At 64.0% G+C, this 19,301-nt stretch overlaps 1 protein-coding gene across 6 annotated transcripts; it reads right to left on the bottom strand.

The window, feature by feature from the left end:
- Positions 1-1,043: 1,043 nt before the first annotated feature.
- Positions 1,044-17,689, bottom strand: CCDC88B (coiled-coil domain containing 88B). 6 transcript variants are annotated; one of them, XM_058689462.1, is made up of 30 exons: positions 17,205-17,688; positions 17,001-17,084; positions 15,844-15,942; positions 15,405-15,547; positions 15,149-15,260; positions 14,999-15,068; positions 14,864-14,922; positions 14,679-14,762; positions 14,437-14,580; positions 14,074-14,219; positions 13,862-13,943; positions 13,551-13,709; positions 12,951-13,097; positions 12,659-12,767; positions 12,321-12,457; positions 11,108-12,238; positions 7,839-7,966; positions 7,644-7,761; positions 6,842-6,937; positions 6,613-6,753; positions 5,737-5,993; positions 5,239-5,382; positions 4,847-5,033; positions 4,578-4,723; positions 4,220-4,318; positions 3,890-4,056; positions 3,531-3,644; positions 3,120-3,332; positions 2,907-2,975; positions 1,334-1,526 (listed from the first exon to the last, which is right to left on the bottom strand). In XM_058689462.1, exons 3-30 carry the CDS (start codon positions 15,901-15,903, stop codon positions 1,471-1,473), a joined length of 4,518 nt encoding a protein of 1,505 aa, XP_058545445.1. In that variant the 5' UTR covers positions 15,904-15,942; positions 17,001-17,084; positions 17,205-17,688; the 3' UTR covers positions 1,334-1,470. The 6 variants fall into 6 exon arrangements, 4 of the variants coding, with proteins under 4 accessions (XP_058545443.1, XP_058545444.1, XP_058545445.1 ...); XM_058689460.1 differs by lacking the exon at positions 3,531-3,644 and having other exon boundaries at positions 1,044-1,526; positions 4,032-4,056; positions 17,205-17,687; XM_058689463.1 differs by lacking the exon at positions 3,531-3,644 and having other exon boundaries at positions 17,205-17,686.
- Between the last annotated feature and the right edge of the window lie 1,612 nt (positions 17,690-19,301).

Here is a 19,301-nt window from a genome sequence, read left to right as displayed (position 1 = left end):
GCAGGGGGCGCTGAAAGGCCGCTGGGGTCAAGCCCGACCCCGGAGGGGGGCGGGGAGTGGAGCGGGGTGACTGATTTTGACCCCATCCGTTCAGAGCCGACCTGTGAAAGCACCTCAGTCCCCAGCCACCCTTCGCAGCCCAGCCAGGGCCCCTGGCTGGCCTGTCCTCCAGAGCCCCCCTGACAGCCGATAGGAGCCACCAACAGGGTGGGACGGATGGCCATCAGAGTTCCCATCCTGAGGCCTGTGGGAGGGGGCTTTCAGCTCCTCTGCCCAGCTGGAGACCAGGGTGTCCACACCCACCCCACCGGACTCTGAAGCTTGGGCCGAGTGGAGGGCATGGCCATCAGTTACCCCTTTGGGGTAACTTACCCCAGAGGGGGCTGTGGAAACCCCAGGAGTCAGACTGCTGCAGACCATCCCGGGGAAGCCAGACTGGCCACCCCTCCCGGCTTTGCCCACCCCCACATTCAGGCTGCCTCACCTTGGGCCCGCAGCCCCACCCTGCCCTGGGCGGCCCCAGGTGCCTTGACTCACGTCCTGCCATCTAGCCTAATTGCCCCTTTCCTGGGCGTCATTCTGGAAGCGCTGGTCAGAGACCCCACGTCCTTCCCCCGCCTTGTGTCCCTCCGTGAAAGCCGGTGGCACTAGGTGACATCCCGCTGGGCTGAGAACTCACTAGGGAGGAGAGCAATTCTACGGGGTGGGGAGAGGATGAGGAGAGGAAGGAGAGGAAGAGATGAAAAGGACAGGAGTTTGGGAAGGAAGGGAAGGAGCCTCTGGGGCTTCATGGGAGCCCAGAGCCCATCTCCTAGACAAAGGCTTAGCTCGGACTCAGGCCCCATGCACCGCCGGCTACTCAGAACCCCCGCCCTACCCCCCACCCCCCCGGGACATCCAAGCAAGCCCGACTGGCCCATCCCCTGAAGAAAGCCATAGCCGCCCTGTGCCATGTGAGGAAGCCAATGGACACAGATCCCCAGCCACACAGAAGGACTTGGGCCCGGTGGCGCTGGGGCCTTGGGACTGGACACAGCCCAAACTCAGGTGGTCGTATCCCAGCTTTATTGTCATGTCCATGGCCCAGCTACAGCTCAGAGATCGGCCCAGGCCACCGTCCTCGGCGAATGGTCCTTGGCTCCCCGCCTGGACCTGGCAGGGGGCTCTCTCGGCCACTCCTGCCTGTCTCCTTCATCTGGGAGGTCACCCGGCGATGGCCTCCTCAGCGAGGGCCGCGTGGCAGAGCCGCGGCCCCGGGAAGGAGCGGCTCGTGGGGACCAGCCGTCCCCTCTGTCCACAGGCTTATCCCAGCCCCATCTCGGGGCCCCGGTGCGGGCCTCGGAGGACCCAGGGGCCCCTAAGGACTGGCTCCAGGTAGCCCGGATCCCTGAATTCTGGGGCTGCCTGGGGCCCCCACGGGGACTCCAGCGGTAAGAAGGCTGCACTCTCAGGCCCCCGGTCCCTGCGGTGTCACTGGCTGAGGGAGGGTGTGAGAGGGCGTTTCTCCGGCTCCGGCACCTTGAGGCCTAAAAAGGAAGGTTCAGCTCAGGCCAGACCCCTCGGGAGCTCCCAGCACCCACAGTGGCCCACAGGGCCCCACGCCTTGTGCCCTCCCGCTGCCCCTTGGGCTCCTCTCCGCTCTCCCCCTCCTCACTGTGGCTGTAGCCCGTCCTTGAACTCGCCAGGCCTTTGTTTCAGCTGTTACTCCTGCCTGGAATGCTGTTCCCCAGGTAGGTCCACAGGACAAACTCTCACCTCCGGGTCTTTGCTCCAACCTCACCTCCTCTCCTCGGGCTACACCGAGCACCTAGCTGGAACTGCAGCCCACCCAGCATTCCTGAGCTCCCTCACCCGGCTCTCCGTTCTCCCCAGAGCATGATCACCTCCTAAATATTCTGGGACCGAGCTGCCCAGTACAGGACCGAGCACCTGAGATGTGGCGGGTCGGAACTTCTATGTGCTTGGGTATAAAATATCCACTGGGCTCAAAGACGTGGCAGGAAAAAATCATATAAAACATCTCATTAAGGGAGCGCCGGGGTGGCTCAGTCGGTTGAGCGTCTGACTTCGGCTCAGGTCACGGTCTCACAGTTCGTGGGTTCGAGCCCCACGTCGGGCTCCGTGCTGACAGCTCAGAGCCTGGAGCCTCCTTCAGACTCTGTGTCTCCCTCTCTCTCTGCCCCTCCCCCATTCACGCTCCCTCTCTTTCTCTCTCTCTCTCTCCCCCAAAACTAAACGTTACAAAAAAATTTTTAAATAAATGACGATACATTTTTTTAAATAAAACAGCTTATTAATGACTTTCCGCACTGACCACATGGTGAAATGGTCACAGTTCAGGTGTACTGAGATGACGAAAATATGCTATTAAAATTACTTTTACCTGTTTCTTTCTCCTTTTCTGATGAGGGCTCTAGAAGATTCTAAATTACACATGTAGTTCGCATCCTATTTCTACTGGACAGGGTTGTTGTAGATAATTATTATTTAAAAAAAAATTTTTTTTAACGTTTATTTATTTTTGAGACAGAGAGAGACAGAGCATGAACAGGGGAGGGGCAGAGAGAGAGGGAGACACAGAATCGGAAGCAGGCTCCAGGCTCCGAGCCATCAGCCCAGAGCCCGAGACGGGGCTCGAACTCACAGAGCGCGAAATCGTGACCTGAGCTGAAGTCGGACGCTTAACCGACTGAGCCACCCAGGCGCCCCGATAATTATTATTTTTATGCAACCTGTTTACGTCTGTCTGTCTCCCATCCCAGAATGTTCCCTGCTCTATCCCCAGCTGTACCCCTGCTGTATCCCTAGCACATCACCCGGCACTTAGCGAAGGCTCACTGTCAAGTAGACGAATGCATGAACGGGGTCTGCCAGGGGCCCCAGGCAGGGCAAATACCCCCACTCACCCTCTCGGTTGACATCTGCTTCGTGTTCTGACAGGGTCTCAATGGAGCCATCCCATCCCACGCCAGGTCCTGGGGGTGCACAAGGAAGCCAGTGGGCCACGGGGACCAGAGCAGAGGCGGGCAGGGCTTGTGGGGAGACCCAAGGGACAGGAGGGAAGCCCCCTCAGCCACGGAGCTGGGGAGCTAATAAGAGCAGGGACCCTCGGCTGTCACCTTTGCCATGGGCGCTGGGTGCCCCCAGGGGGCCTGGCCTGCGCTGTCGCTGTCGGAAACGCTGCCTGGGCGTGTCCCCGGGGCTGAATGATTCAGAGCTTCGCCCCACGGGGAACCGTGAGCTGAGTTTCCGCCGCTGCCCCCCTGCCAGGGTCTCGTCCCGCAGGCAGAGGGAGCTCTGGGCTCTGCGCATGGGCGCCGGTGAAAGGGACCCTGCGAGAGGCAGGGAGGGTGTCCAGCCGGGAGGGAAGGGGCTGGGCAGAGCGGAGGGGCTGGCGGGGTGAAGCTGCCGAGGCGCAGGGAGAGGAGGCTGCAGAGGTGGGAGTGGGGGGGGGGTGGCGGGGTTAGGTCTGGGTGAATGAGGGTGGGGACGGGAGGCCGGCCCCTGTGCTGGCTCTGACACTGACTCACTGTGTGACCTTGGGCAAGGCACGTCCCCTCCCTGGGCCTCAGCTTCCTCGTCTGCTGACTGGGATAAATGACCTCTCACTAAAGTCCCCTGCTGCTCCGAGGTTCTAGGCACCGCTGTGGATGGGTGGGGACCGGGTGGGTGGCAGTGCAGGCAGGAAGGAGGTGCCAGCTGAGAGGGTTGTGGCAGGGCCAGGGGGCAAAGAGCCACATCTAGGCGGGGCCGGGTTGCATCAGGGAAGACCAGCGGGGGTGGGTGCGCACACAAGATGAAGGGAGATGCTGAGGCGTTGGCAGGCACCAGGGTGGGGATAGGAGACACGGGGTAGGGACCATCACGGTCACCCGGCCCCCAGACCCACCTGTCCCATCTGCCTCCCTGCCCTTGGGGAGCTCCGTCTCTGGGGGGCCCCCCAGGCTCTCGGTGCTGCCGGCCCCATCGGCCCCCAGGCGTGGCCCCCCGTGGAGGCCCCCCTCCCGCCGGGGCCGCATCAGCCTCTTCACCTTGTCTGCCAACCAGCTGCCCTTCCTGGGGGCAAGAGGGCACAAGAGGGGGTAAGGCCAGGGAGCGAGGAGGGACAAGAAGGCCACGTTGGGGATGGCAAAGGCCCGGAGAGAGCAGGGCAGGGGCAGGGGCAGGGGCAGGGGTTAGGAGGATCCCCGGCTCCGCGGCGGGGGGAGGGGCCCCTCACTTGATCCGGGGCAGGGGCCCAGGCTCCAGCACCCGGTACTGGTCCATGATCTTCTCCACCAGCTTCTGTTTCTCACGGCGCAAGGCGTTGAGCTGGTCCCTGGGAGGATGAGGCGGGGAGGAGGTGGGCGGGAGGCCCGGCGGGAGGAGGGCTCGCGCTCTGGCAGGTTACACACCGCCACCCCCCCTGCTGCTTGTTCACACGCGCGCGGACACGCTCCAGGGCTCCTAAGCTGCTGCGTTGCCAAGCCCGAGGCGGTCAGCCTCCAGCCCCTTCCCCACCACCTCCCCCACGAGCAGCCAAAGGGGTCTCCGGGGCCCCGCTCCAGCTCCTGCCACCGCCCCGGGGCCCCGCTCACAGGTACTCCCGCTGCTCTCGGTGTAGGTGGTCCCGGCTCTCCAGGCTGCGCTCCAGGAGCTCCCGGTTCTCCCGGCTCAGCGCCTGCACCTCGGCCAGCAGCTGCCGGTTCTCCTCTTCCTGGGCGCTCCGAAGCTCGGTCAACAGCTGGGGCGGCGGGGCAGGCGGGGGGGGGGTGGGGGGGGGATTTAACGGGGCTCGGGGTGGCTACCTCCCGCCCCTTCCACTCGCCCCCCCCACCCCCACCCCCGGGCCCATCCCTCCCCGCACCTCGCACTGTGTGGTCAGCCGGCAGGCGCTCAGGTCCAGCTGCTGGTTGGACTCCCGCAGTCGCTGACTCTGCACCTCCAGCTGCGCTCGCTCCAGTTCCAGCCGCGCCAGCCGGCTCCGCAGCTCCCCACGTTCACCCTGCAGCTCGCCTCGCTCCCGGGACACCTCTGCCAGCAGCATCTGAGCCCTGCCGAGTCAGGAGGAGATGCTCTCCAAGGGGGCCCTCGACCCCCCCCCCCCCCCCCGGCCAGGCCCCGCCCAAGGGCCAGAGAAGCCATGCTGGGGACAGGAGGCAACGCAGGCCCCCACGCGGACGGTGACGAACTTGCCACCGGCCCGCTTCCCAGAGGGGCGCGCCGAGAGGACCGGCCTGGCTGGGCGGGCGCTGGTACCTGTCGTGCTCACTCTGCAGCCTCCGCAGCTCCTCCTCCAGGCCCCGCTGCCGATGCCCGTCCTGCATCAGGCGTTCTCGCTCTGCCAGCAGGGCCACCTCCTGCGCCTCCACGTTGGCCCTCTGGGCCTGCAGCTGCTCGTGCCTGGGATGCACAGGGACTAAGAGGGCTGCAGGGGCCTGGGGCCGGGGCGAGGGGGCGGCTGGACTATCTGGACCCGCCGGGTCTGCCGTCTCCTAAGCACGGGCCTCTAAACAAAGCCCTGGGGCAGAATGCCACCTCCGCAGCGAGGTGCCCCCCACTCCCGACGATGAATGAGCCTCAGGGCGAGAGCTCGCCCCGGAGCTCAGCCACGCGCCAGGGCACGGCAGCAGAGGTGAAAGCGTTGGGGGGGGGGCGGGCGGTGCTTCCCCGCTGGGGTCAGACTGGCGGAGGGAGTCTGCTCCGGGCGGGCAGGGGGTGCTGGGGAGAGAAGCTGGGTGTCTGGGGGAGGCTCACCGGCCCTGCAGCTCCCGGTGGGCCAGCTCCAGCGCCCGCATGTTAGCCTTGAGGTCGCGGTGCCGGGCCAGCAGTCCCTCTAGCTCGGCCTCCTGTCGCCGCTGCAGCTGAGCCAGGGCCTCGTGGTCCCGAAGCAAAGCCTGCTGCTGCCCCCGGGTCTCCTCGTGGGACTGCCGCGCTGCCCGCACCTCCTCCTCCAGCACCCCCAGCTTCCTGTGCAGCTCCTGGCCCTGCCTCTCCAGTATAGACTTTTCAGCCTAGGGCAGAGGAGGCAGCAGGGACCGCAGGGGTGCGGTCCCAGGCCAGAAAGGGGGGTAAGAGACGGGGGTGGGGGCGGGGACCAAAAGGCAAGGGGCAGGGCAGAGGATACGCGAGAACTGTGGACAAGGCAGAGGGCTGGAGTGGGGGCAGCAGGGAGCAGGGAGCAGAGAGCAGAGGCAGAGGTGAATGGGCAAGGAGAGGGGAGGGTGCTGGCGTCAGGCCGTGGAGGGCGGGGCAAGAGGCACAAGGCAGGGATGCGACCCATGGGGCAGGGGCAGGGGCAGGGGCAGGGAGGGCAGTAGGGACTAATGGCTGGCTGTTGAGAGGAACGCAGCCGAGCCAAATGGCATGGATGTGAGGGCCGGAGGCAGGCGGGAGGGGGTAGGAGCCAGGGAAGAAGCGTCAAAGGGAAGGAGAAGGACGGGGGAAGAGGGGTGCAGACTGGGGCGGCTGGGGTCGGAGGGTAGAGATAGCTGTGACGAGAGAGCAGGCAGGAGGAGCCGGCAGGGAGCTCAGGCAGGGAAAAGGGCAGGAAAGAATAGGAAGGGGGCAGGCGGCCGTGGTTAAGTGGGCACGAGGCAGGGCAGGGGACAGGCCCCTGGGGCTGTCACCCACCTGCAGGCGGCTGCTGTGCTCCTGGGCCCGCTGACTCTGCAGGAGGAGCTCCTGGGCCCGGCCCTGCAGGTTGCCCAGCTGCCCCTCCAGGTGCTGGAGCTGCCCCTGCAAAGCCACCTTCTCGGCCACCAGCGTTGCATTCTGCCGGGAAGGGGGTGGAGGGGTCAGCGGGGGCCAGGCCACGGGGGCCGCCCCTCTGCATGCCCACCGCACAGCAGTCAACACTCACGTTGCGTTCCATCTCGATGAGCCGCCCACTCTGGGCCCCCGGGATCCTCAGCTCATCGTGCCCCTCCGGCCCCCGTCCCACGGAGCCCTGGCGCAGCTGGAAGGACAGGCCCTGGGAGGTCATGCGGGGGGGCGGGGGGGCGTGGAGGGGACCCTCACGCCCTCGGCAGCATTTGACATGGCCCCCGGCCCGCCGCCACCAGGCCCCGCAGTCCCACGCTTCCGGCTCCCACAGGTGCATGGGTCCCTCTCCTTGTCGCTCCGTTCTGCAGCAGAGCCCAGCCTCTGCCCGGCCGCTTCTCCTGCCCAGAACACCCTTCCCACCCCTGCTCTTCCTCTGGGCCCCGGGGTCAATGCCACTTTGCCCCAACCAACCCTCTGTGTGCCCACCAGGTGGCCTGTCGGGTGCCCACCGTCCCTCGGCACCCGGTGTCAGGGTGGCCTGTTTCCTCGCCCGGTGTGGGGACCCCACCACACCCCTGAGCTGGGCCCTGAGCTGTAAGCCTATGCAAGCAGGGACCTCAGAAACAACGGCCGACCTAGAGCGACGACAGGGACTGAGCTCACTGGGAAGTGGGAGAGACTCAGAGCAGAGCCGCTGCTGGGTGCCGTCCATTTGAGGAATGGGGGAATCGAGGCCCCCCCCCCCAGAAGACCACGTGGCCTGGGCAGCGTCAGCCTGACTCCCAGCACAGCGCTCTCCCCAGTAGGCCCAAGTTGGGCCTCAAGGCAAGGGAGTGGCCAAGACTCAAGGGGCGAGACCAGAGGGGCGGCAGGGACGGGAGCCCGGGGCGGAGCCTCACCTGGACCAGCTCCTTTTCCAGCTGTTCCGCCCTCATCTTGAGTTCCCTCAGCGCCTCCTCCTTGCTGGCGGCCGCCGCCTGCAGCTCAGCCTCCAGCCGCTGCTCCAGGCCCTGGTACCTGCCGGGAGAAGCCTTGGCACCCACCCTTCCCCGAGCCCTGCCCGCCCCTCTCTGCCCCCGGGGCGATGACCCCACCTCTGTTGCTGGATCTCCTGTTCCCGCAGAAACGCCTGTCGCTCCAGACCCGCCTGTTCGAGCTCACTCTGCAGGTGTTCCAGCCGGGCCCCCAGCTCCTGGCCCCTCAACCAGGCCTTCTCTAGCTCCTGAGGGCGGGTGCGGCAGAGCCAAGGTCAGGCCACCATCCCCGCCCCGGATGGAGGGTGGGGGTGCAGAGGAGGCCTCGATCCCAAGGCCTCAGGGTCTGGAGACCTAGCTTTCTACCTTCCTCTGTCACCCTGCGCAAATGTCGGTTTTGGTTTTTAGGCTCTCTAGGCCCCGAGATCAAGAGTCCCTGCTCTACCGACGAAGCCGGCCAGGCGCCCCGCCCCGGGCAAACATCTTTAACCCTTTGGGCCTCTACCCCCGCCCCCCCATCTGTAAAATGGGAGCATAGGCCTGGCTGCCTTGCAGAGGGACTACGGAAGAGCTGGGGACTGTAAGCCTGGCAGTGGGTGAGGGAGGCCTCTGATCCGGGAGTTAGAGATACTCGCCGGGCAAGCGTCTTTACCTCCCTGAGCCCCTGGCTCCTCACGCGCCCAGGAGCAGCTAGATGTGCCCTCCGTGATGAGGCCAGGCTGGCCATGTGAGGGCAAGAGGGGCTTGAAAGAGGCAGATCTGAAGAGCGCCCTCAGCCACACGGAGATGGCTGCAAGGATAGGGATGTGGCCAACGTCAGGCCCAACCACAGTGGGGGCTGGGGGTGGGGGGTGGGGAGAGCCGCTGCAGGCCCGGCCAGGCCAGGCATCCTGTGGCGGTTGGGCCGCACCATTGTGGAAGGGGGCAGGAGGCCCACTCTGGCCTGTGGGCCTCGGAGGGCGATGGGCCAAACCATTCTGGGAGGTGGGGGAGGGGCTGTCAGGAGGAAACCACAAGGAAGAACCAACTCCGACCAGCAGCCTACCATATCCTTGCTCTGGAAACCAAGTCTGCGGCCTTTGCTCTGATCTTCTAGGCTTTGCAGCCCCACCCAGTCTCCCCCCCACCCCCCCACCCCCGCCCACCCCCGGGGTTGGCTGGAAAACTACAAGTCCCATGAGGCCCTGCTGCCTGTTGCCTCACCCCTCCCCCACCCCAACACCACCATTACAGCCCAAGGGCTAAGGGTAAGAATAACAGTGACACAGATTAAAAGAGGCTTGAACCTCTGGCCCCTCCCAGGCCCCCGGCCACAGCCCTCAGTGCCCCGACCTCTCTACCCAGCCACCTGGACAAGCCCTTTCTTTGGCCCCTGGTTCCCTGGCTAGCCACCTCCTCCTACACCACACCCAGTTAGCACCAGGAACCTCTCTGCCCAGGAAATCTCACAAAATTCCCCTGTGTCCTCAGGCCCTTCTAGCCCCGCCAGCCCTCCCCTCCCCTGCACTGCCCACCTGCCTACATTCACTCCAGAGCTGCCCCCAGCCCTCTACGTTCATTATCTAACAGGATCCTGTAAGGCGTGACATTTTTACTCCGTCTTATAGGTGAGGAAGCCGAGAGAGTCGGGGCAAGTAATTCGCCCCTAACCACACAGCCGGTAGGCGGGGGATCTGGGCTCTAAGCCAGGTCGGCCTGAGAGCATCTCTCAGTCACGTCCTACAGAGTGGACCCCGCAGACAGCTTCTCGGCCTTGCCTTCTCACCCACGCCCCCCGTTCTCACATTCCCCCGGGCCTGCCCTGCGCAACGCCTAGCCCTGGGCACACCCCACAGTGTGTTCCCCACTCTTCTCCTTCAGAGGCGTCTCCCAGCAAATCACTCCTTCTCTCTGAATCCCAGCATCCTCTGTACAACAGGGATGAACCCGGACACTGTGCTCAGCTGGAAGATTCGATTCCTCGTCCGCAGCCCACCCTCCCCCGTGGCACGGGCCCCCCTGCTGGCCCGAACACCCTTCTCAATTGCCTCCTAGCCTCCCCCGCTTCCCCCGAGGGGCCTCTCAACACGAGTACCCGACTACTCGGCTCGCCCTCAACCCTCCACCGGGTTTCAAGGTCATGGGCCTCCTGTAAAGGTCATGGAGGTCATCTCCTTCACAAGCACAGCCGCAACTCGCAACTCCTTCCTTAGCTTGAAAGGAAGACAGAGGCCCTGCCCAGCAGGAACCCGGCTTAGTGAATTCTCTGCCTAGGTTCCTTCCACTTCCCACCTCACACCCCACCCCTACACGGTCACGCCTGCGCCTCCTCCTGGCTCACTGCCATTCTCTCTCCTCCAGGAAGCCTTCCGGGACATGCCGCGGCCTAAGTCCAGTGTGCTTCCTGGACTCCCACAGCTCCCTGCACAGTCCCATCGCCACCCTAGACTATGAGAGCCCCTCCCCCCCAACCAGTACGGGCACACTGGCTGCCTGGTACAGCACCTGGTGGCAAGGTCCTGTCAACACGCTTGAGCACACAAAGGAAGGCGTTTCCAGGTTTTCTCTCTCCTCCATGCCCCGTCCCAGCCCCAGCCGGCCTCACCTGCCACCAGGACCACCGGCACCACCTCCTGAGGGCCCGAGGGAACACCAAAGGGACACACCAAGGGGACCCTCCCCAAACCCAACCTCACAAAGGCTTGTCCACACGCTTGGGTGGCTTTCCCTGCCCGGGGCCAGAGTACTGACGCCCACAAGGCTGGCCCAGCACGCCTCTCTGGCCCTGCTCCCCCACCTCCCAGGCCCCTCAGCATCATTAATGCCTTCAGGTCTCTGCACATGCTGTTCCCTCTACATGAAATGTCCTTCCCACCTGGTGGAACCTTGACCACTCCTCAGAACCTTCTCCAAAGCCTCCCTGCCCCCACCCCGGCACCCTCTCCCAAGGACTCCTGCCCACTTTGCTCTTAATAATGACCATGTCTTGAGCCTCTGTCAAGCAGGAACTAGGCTCGGCACACCGTGATCTCCCTTGATCTTCAAAAGATCCACTGAGACGGCTATGCAGAGCCGCCCCCCCCCCCCCCCCCGCCTTTCATGGAGGAGGAATAGGGCAGAGGGGAGTCAGCTGCCACAGTCAGAGAGCCGGGATTTGCCCCCAGGCGGTCGGGCTCCGTACCCATACTCTCATCCCCTGCTACAGCCCACCCCTCCAGAGGGAGGGGACATCCGTCCTGTGACCCAGGTCAAGGGCACCTTTGGAAGGCAGAGGTGGACTTTTACCTTTCGGGCTCCAGCCCCGGCCAGGTGCTGGGGCACTCGGTGGCTACCGATGGGATTGATCACCCAAACCCCAGCAAGTGACTCAGGCCCCCGTTTCCCATTCCAGGCCGCGAGCCCCAACATACCTCCTTGAGGGCCTGCCTCTCCCTCTCGGCCTCCTGCAGGCGCTGACGGCCCTCGCTCTCCAGCACTTGAAGCCGCTCCTCGGCGGCCTCGGCCCGGGCCCTCAGTCTGGGCCCCTCGCGCTCCCACTGCCTCCGCTCTCGGCCCGATGTCGCCAGGGCCTCTGCCAGCGCCTCCCGTTCACGCGCCGCAGCCTCCAGCTCCCGGCCGGCTGCCTCCACTGCCTCCCGCAGCCGAGCCTGCTCCCCGGCCCGGGCCTCCACTTCCCGCTGGGCCTCGGCCTCTGCCTTCCGCGCCTGAGCCAGCTCCTCGGAGAGCCGGGCGGCCTCCGTGCCTCGGGCCTCCAGCCGTCGGGCCTGGGCCTCTAGCTCCGCTCCCAGTGCCTCGGCCTCCCTCTTCAGCTGGGCCACCTCCTCCCTCAGGGCCTCCTGCTCCGGGACACCACCAGCCGGGATCTCCCCTGGGATCGGCCCCTCCCAGGTCTGGGCCTCCGAAGCCCCTTCCGACTTCTGCTGTGGATTTTGCTGCGCTGGGTCCCCAACCAACCCCTCCAGCTTCTGTGCATGTTCCCTGCCCTCTGTCTGCCCCTTGAGTAGGTCCAGCCCTTGGCCTGGGGTCTCCTGCTCCTCCACTGGAGCACAGAGGCTAAGCTCCGAGGCTGCAGGCTTGCTCGCAGGGCCCTCCTGTCTCTGCACCTGGGCTTCGGGCCCTGACTCTCCAGTGTCTCCTCCCGACAGCTCAGCCTGAATTTCAGTCTCTGGATCTTGAGATGGGACCGCGGAGGTGGGAGTCTGGAGAAGGGCTCCATGGCCAGCCTTCTCCAGGGACTCCTGTGCTGCTACTGCAGAACCTGATTCCTGGAGGGTCAAGTCTGAGGTCTGAGGGGTCATGGCAGCCGTCTGGAGGGGCCTCTCTATCACCTGTGGGCCTGAGTCAGATGCCTGGGGACGCACGGGTAATCTCGCAAGGGCCGAGTCTGACACGGGGGAAGCCAGGTCCAAGGCCCGGGTGCCTCCATCCCCCACCTGGCCAGCCAAACCCTGGGCGCCACGGTCTGAGGTCAGGCAAGTCTGGGGGGCCACATCCGGCTCTGGAACCAAGGAGTCCTCGCTCTGCTCCTCCAGCAGGGGGTGCTGAGGGCACATGAGAGGACCCGTCGAGCCCAGAGGAGGAGGCAAGGAAGGACCTGTTGGCCGGTTGGGGGAGGGGACTCACCTGGCCTCCAGGCTGCCCCTGTAGCACCTGTAGCAAGCCCCGAAGCTCCTGGTTCTCCCTCTCCAGGGTCCGCAGCCGCCGGGCCTCTGCCTCTCTCACTTCCTCATGAAGTGAAGGAGTTGCTCCGGGCGGGGGTGCTGGGACACGGGCGATGCGGTCAGGGCCCCTCTGTACCCTCTGCTGGGATCCCCGGCTCTTCACATCCACCCCTACACCCCCTCCCCCAACACCTTGGGGAAAGGATGAAGTCAGCAGCCAGCCCCAGCAGGGTTGCAGGAAACCACAGGCAGCCCCCCTACCCCCGCGGTCCCCAGCCCCTCTTCTGGGGCCCTCCTCACCCTCCCCAGGAGAGCCCGGGGGTGGCTCCAGGCTCCGCTGAAGCTCCAGCTCCAGCCCCACATTCTCCTCTGTCAGCTGGTCCACCTGACGCCGCACAGAGGCCAGCTCCTGGGGGAAGGACGGGGTCAGACAAGCCCTCCTCAGCATGGCCGGGCCAAGAGTGTGGGCTAGACCACCAGGGGAAAAAAGGAGTAGGGGGTCACAGGGAGCACTGGAGAACCCTGGGGGGCCATTGGGGTTACCAGGGCTCACAGATGACAGAGTGACTGGGGGTCCCCGGGGCAGTCTCACCGCGCGGGCCTCGCCCAAACGAGTCCGCAGCAGCAGGTTCTCACGCTGGGTCTCATGCAGCCGAGCGCAACGCTCTTGAGCGGCCTCCAGCCGCTCCTCCAGGAGCGCCTTCGAGGCTTCCAGAGCCCCCGAGAGCACCCGTTCCTCCTGGTGGGGGAGCAGAGACGACCTGTGGTGTGATGCTGGCCCCAAGCACTTCAGGCCCCACCTCTCCCTTCCATCTGCCCCTCCCTCTCCAAGGTCTTTCCGGGGACCACTTCCCAAGCGCCTGGCCCCGCCCCTTCCCTCCCAGACCCTCCTCCCAAGGTGGCGTCCTTCTAGGATCCACAGCGAGGGGCTCACTCCAGGCAGCTCCTCCCCTACACTCATCCTCTCCAGGACCTACCCCTACCTACCGTCCCCACCTCTCCCTTCCCTCTGTCCCATCCTCCAGAGGGCTTTGCCCCAGACACCACCTCACCCATTTCTCCTGGCGGTGACTGCTCGGTCCCCAAGACCAAGCCCTCCCTTCTCCAGGCCAGCCCCCAATTCGCTCCCCGCTCCCCGCCCCCCCCCGCCCCGGCCCACCCCGTCCCCTGCGGGCCCCGCCTCCCGCCTCACCTCCAGCTGGCTTTTGCAGGCCTCGGCCGCCTGCAGCCGCTCGCGGCAGCGTCGCAGCTCCTCCTGCAGGCGGGGCAGGCGGCCGGCGCGCTCCCGCAGCGCCTCTACCTCCTCGCGGTACAGCTCGGCCCGCTTGGCCTGTCCCGACAGCGCCTGGGCCTGAGCCAGACGGTGCGGAGCTGGGGACGGCCAGCCGCGGGCCAGAGGGATCAGGGAGGGGGAGGACCCCGGCTGGCGGCAGGCAGCGGGGCAGAGGGGGTGTGGGGAGAGGGCTGGGGAATGCGGCAGCGGCGGGGAGCATCTGAGCGCACCTCCTGGCGGAGCCTTCGGATTTCGGCCTCCAAGCCCTGCACCTCCGCCTGGGAGTCTAGCAGCAGCTCGGCCTTCTCCTCCCTGGAGAGAAGAGAAGGGACGCTGGAGGGGCGGGGGAACCCGGAACCCCCAGGCCTGATCCCACCCATCTGCATCCGCGCCTAACCTGCCCCTCTCCCTCCAGGTCCGCCTCCCAGCCTGGGGCACTCACAGCTCCTGCCGCAGGCGCCGCAGCTGGGCCTTGGTGTTGGCCAGCTGCAGGGCCAGGTGGTGTGAGGGACCCTCTGGAGGAGTCCTAGCAGGAGCCTCTGGCAGCAAGGGGGCCGGCTGTCTCTCCAGCAACAGTTGGGCCAGGCGCTGTGCAAAGTCAAGGGTCGGGAGCCAGAAATAACCCACCCCATGCGCCCTCCCCACCCCCACCCCCCCCCCCCGCCCCCCAGTCTGGCTCTTGCAGCTCTGCTGGTCCAAGACCCCCCATGCGAACCCCGCATCTGGCCCCAACCCCCAGTTCCTCCCACATCTGGGTCCCCAGGGTCCTCCCAGCCCTCCACCTGGGCGGTGCCATGCCCCCTACCTGGGCCCCCACGTCGCGCTCCCGCGCCAGCCTTAACAAGGTCCCCATCAGGCTCCGGAACAGCATCTCCAGCTCCTGAGGCTCCAGCTCCCCAGGCTCTCGCCCAGCCAGTGCCAGCACCACGCCTGCCCCAGGCTGGGTCACCTGGACCAGGTAGAGAGAGCAGTTCAGCAGAGGAAGTGGAAGGGCAGAGTGCCCCCCGGTGGCAGGGCCAGTCCCAGGCTGTGGATCAGCCCTAGTACCTCCTGGATAGCAGCAGCCAAGTCACTCTGGACCTCGAGGCTGAGGCCCTGGATGTGTCGGATGAAGAGTTCCCGGTGCTCGCACTGCAGGCAGACAGAGTGGAAATGCTGGCACCAGGTGTCTCTCCCAGCTCTGCCGCCAAAGCTGAACCCTCCCCTCCCCTCCCCTCCCCTCCCCCGCTCACCTGCACTGACGCCCCCAGCAACAGCCGAAGGATGCCTTCCAACTCCTCCACTGCCTCCTCTGCCGGGCACAAGCCACAAAAAGTTAGGGGTGGAGGGAGGGGGTAGAGGCAGGAAGGGGTGGTGGGAGACAGCACCTGAGAAGGGGTCAAAAGCCAACGTCTGGAGGTCTGGGGGTGGCGACAGGACCAGCAGCTGCAGCTCCTCCTGGGGGCAGAGGGGACAGGAGGTGGGAGACGGGCCTTCCCACGGGTCTGAGGCTCAGCCTCCCCTCCCCAGCCCCTCACCTGGTAGAAGTCCCTCAGGCGGCCCCACAGGTGGTTCAGGTTCCGCACTCGCCAGGCTGCGGGACCATCAGGGGCCCTGACCCTCTGAAGTCCTCCTCGGGAACTGGGAATTCTGGGCACAGGGAGCCGGGTGGGAGGGGCAATCAGGGACCGACCTGCCCCAAGCAAGCTCCACCCACCAGCCCTCAAGCTCCTCCCAGCAGCCTGTGGAGGGAGGGGCCACCTCAGACCCCCGGGCTGGCGGGCTGCTTCTTACACGATGCCCAGCACGCGGAGCAGCAGGGCCCCATCGATGAGATGCAGGAACCTCTTCTCCGGGCCAAGGGGCCCCTCTCCTTCCTCCTCCTCTTCCTCCTCCGGCTCCTCCGCCTCTCCCACTAGGCCGGCCAGTCCCAGCGCCTGTGGGGGAGTGGAGACGGGTCGGCCGGCCCGGTTAGGAACTCCCCTACCAGCAGAGTGACTCCCCAGCCCCTCTGACCTGCCCCCTGAGCCCGTGCAGCCTCCTCCTCTCCTTTGCCCTAAAGGCCTCCGGACCCCTTTTCCTTCCCGAAGCCTACCTGGACTTCTCCAGCCCCACATTTGAGCCCACCTCTGCCCTCCGGCCCCGACTCTACCGGACCCTCCCCCAAACCCGGCACTGGCCCCTCCCCCGCTCTCACTTCCCCTCCCCACACCCCTCCCACCTGCCCCCTCACCCAGGTGGCCAGGCTCCCACTCAGGAAGTCTCTGAGTCTGGGCCCCTTGCCCCCATCCATGACAGGGTCAGGGTGTTGGTCCCGCTGTGGCAGCTACACCTGCCCCAAGAGGAAGAGGAAGTCCCCCGGTCGGGGATCCCGGCCCGGCCACAGACACCCTGTGCAGCTTCCTCCTTCCGGGTGCACGCGGGCCTGTGCGCCCCCACTGTCCTGCCTCGGCCCCCACCTCACCACCCCACATCCTCCCAGCATCTCCGCAGGGCCAGCCCAGGGGTTAGCAGGGGAAGGTGGGGTCAGGGCCGCGCAGGGGTAAGGCCGCCAGCTCTCCCGGCCCAAGGAACAATGGCCGGTGAGCCCTCCGCCTCTCTGGAAACTTGAAACCAGAGAAGGGGACCTCCGCCTTGCATCTCCCAGGGCCTCTGGGAAGCCGGTGGCAGATGCTACCGCCCCAGTAAGTCTCCTCTGCACCCCAGCCAGAAGTGAGAACCCCTCCTCTGACCCCACCCTCCCCCATTCTCTGTGCACCCTGCACTGAGCCAGGACCCTGGGCCGTGGCTCTGCGACCCGACGGGCCTCAGTTTCCCGGCTGTAAAAGAAATGGCTTGGACTCCGGCCTCTGGGGGACTGGGGGAAGACACGTACAGCCGAGGCCAGCAGCAAACGTCTCAGACAGACATTTGCCCGGGAGGACACCCCAGCTCCCTCACTGCTCACTACGGAGCCTCCAGATTCATTCTGTCATTCACCGGCTCGGAGCCGGACAGTGCCCGGTGCTGCCATGGTGCAAAAGCCACATGGTCCCCGCACCCGTGGGCCTCCCAGGACACTGGGGAGGCGGCCGCCCCCCCAAAATCACACACGTGCTCAAAATGTAGCATTGCAGCCATCCTATGTGCGTAGACAGCGAAGAGACGGATTTCCTGGGAGGGCCAGGGAAGGCATCCCAGAGGGGGCTCCTCGAGGAAGCTGAGATGGGGTGGGGGTGGGGGGCTGGGTTAAGTAGACAAAGTGGGGAGGCGGGGAGAGAGCAGAGACAGAATGTGCAAGGGCTCTGCGGCAGCTAGAAGCCCGGCCAGCGCCAAGTTCAGGAATTATTCATGTGTCATTGATTCCAAGACACTTGATTGCTCACGTTTAAGTCTCGGAAGTCAGGTTACCTCGTAGAGTGGCTTTCTGGCTGGCGGCAGTCCTCACGTAGCTGTCACTGCCTGCCTGTGCCCACACTTCAGAAGCATCACACCCTGCAGAAAGGGAGTCAGCAGCTTGGAAGAAATCCCCGGAGGCAAGAGCTGAGCACTCCTGGAACCCCAGGATTCAAACGGTGGGAGCCCCCAGGGAGGAGAATTAGGCTTGTCACTAACACTCCCAAAGCAGAAGTCATTGCAGAGCTGGGCTGAGAGCCGCCTCCTACGGCTGTTGGTTTTCTGGTTGTCGCACGGATCGTGGAGGGGGCTGCCGCTCTCTCACCAGCACTCTCGATGGCTCCCTGGAGGAGGTGGCAGCGAAACATACAGGCATCACGCCTCTATTGATTGGACTCTAAATGTGAAGGAGTTTTCCAAACCATAAACAATTTATCTTGTTTCTATTTTCCGTTTTACGTGTGTGCCTCAGACTTATGATGAGAGCCTATGTCTAAGTCAAAAAGAGCTCCTTCGGGAAGCATAAAATAAAGGCTCTTGTGATGAAAGAGACTCGGGACGTAGTAAACTGGCAGCATTCTTTTTTCCCTCGGTGGCATCTTTCACAATTGATGACATCTTAGAGTTGATGAAAGATGGGGCGATAAAAACAACCTTGACAAACACAGGTTTGCCACGAGCCAGTCATGGGTACAAGTACTTTACGCTCGTTGACTACTCTGTATTGAACTCGTATGTAAAATGAGGACTTGGGGCGCCTGGGTGGCTCAGTCGGTTAAGCATCCGACTTCGGCTCAGGTCACGATCTCGCGGTATGTGAGTTCGAGCCCCGCATCGGGCTCTGTGCTGACAGCTCAGAGCCTGGAGCCTGTTTCAGATTCTGTGTCTCCCTCTCTCTCTGACCCTCCCCCGTTCATGCTCTGTCTCTCTGTGTCTCAAAAATAAATAAATGTTAAAAAAAAAAATTAAAAAAAAAAAAAATGAGGACCAAGGCGGGGCGCCTGGGTGGCTCAGTCAGTTGAGCGTCCAACTTCGGCTCGGGTCATGATCTCGCGGTCTGTGGGTTCGAGCCCCGTGTCGGACTCTGTGCTGACAGCTCGGAGCCCGGAGCCTGCTTCGGATTCTGTGTCTCCCTCTCTCTCTGCCCCTCGCCCGCTCATGCTCTGTCTCTCTCTCTCTCTCTGTCAAAAATAAATAAACATTAAAAAAAAAAAATGAGGACCAAGGGTTATCTCCAATGTACAGAGGAGGAAACTGAGATTCAGAGAGGTTAATAACTTGCCCAAAGCCACACAGCTATCGAGTGGTAGGACCAACCAAAAGAAGGCCGTGGGGCCAGCGTGTAAGGAGCAAGGGGCTCACGGTCAAGGCAAGCCAGGTCTCATCAGGCAACGGGAAGCCGTGCAGGGTTGTTAACAGAGGAGCACATCCCTTTGCTTGACACTCCTGAGACGCATTGGGAAATGCAGATAATCCTCCCTGAGAGTTGTTACGAGGATTCCATGAACTGGTGCCCAGCCGGAGCGTTCATTAAATGGTCCCTGGTGTGGGTTGTTATGTTTAGTATTAATAATATCAAGGGTTCGTCCAGATTTGACCCCCTGCGAATCTTACGTCTGTTTGCATTCCCTAAAGATTCCAGCCTGGGAAGTCCTCTGGGAGCACCTGCTCTGGGTGAGCCAAGCACCCAGACTAGGGTGACTAGGCCTCATCCCCTGGCGGCGGAGGGCCCCTGGCTTGCTCAACATCTCCCAGTCACACCCTTCCTCAAGCCTCGGAGGCAGGGACCGTGTCAACGATTGCTTTCACATCTGTCACTCCACACACGCCTGGCTGCATCTCAATCTGTTTCTCTGACTTGGTTCGGCTGAGTCAGGCAGAGGGGGGCTTTGGGGAGAGTGGGAGCCGGGGACGGGCCTCCTCATCAGATGACAAAGAGATCCTGGGACCTCAAGGCTCAGCTAGCTGTTGAGGGACGTTCACCAGAGTCCAGCAGGGGTCCCTTCCCTTCGGCTGCATTTCTCCTGTAAAATTTTTTTCAGGGGCACTTGGGTGGGTGTGTCGATTAAGCGTCCAACTTCGGCTCAGGTCGTGATCTCGAGGTTCACGAGTTCGAGCCCCGCGTCGGGCTCTGTGCTGACAACTCAGAGCCTGGAGCCTGCCTCGGATTCTGTGTCTCCCTCTCTCTCTCTGCCCCTCCCCCACTCGTGCTCTGTCTCTGTCTCTCTCTCTCTCTCAAAAATAGATAAACATTAAAAAATAAAAATAATAAGGAATGTAAACTGGTGCAGCCACTCTGGAAAACAGTATGGAGGT

The sequence above is a fragment of the Neofelis nebulosa genome, chromosome 10 (genome assembly GCF_028018385.1).
Source record: "Neofelis nebulosa isolate mNeoNeb1 chromosome 10, mNeoNeb1.pri, whole genome shotgun sequence".
Classification (NCBI taxonomy): Eukaryota; Metazoa; Chordata; class Mammalia; order Carnivora; family Felidae; genus Neofelis; species Neofelis nebulosa.
Note: the sequence above shows the minus strand (reverse complement) of the source record. Positions and strands in the feature narration are given on the sequence as shown.

Coding starts and splice junctions, on each gene's coding strand:
- CCDC88B (XM_058689460.1), bottom strand. CDS start 15,903: ATGGATGGGGGCAAGGGGCCCAGACTCAGAGACTTCCTGAGTGGGAGC. Junction 14,581..14,678: donor TGGCTGCTGCTATCCAGGAG/GTACTAGGGCTG, acceptor TACCTGGTCCAG/GTGACCCAGCCTGGGGCAGG. Junction 1,527..2,906: donor AGCAGATGTCAACCGAGAGG/GTGAGTGGGGGT, acceptor CTTCCTTTTTAG/GCCTCAAGGTGCCGGAGCCG.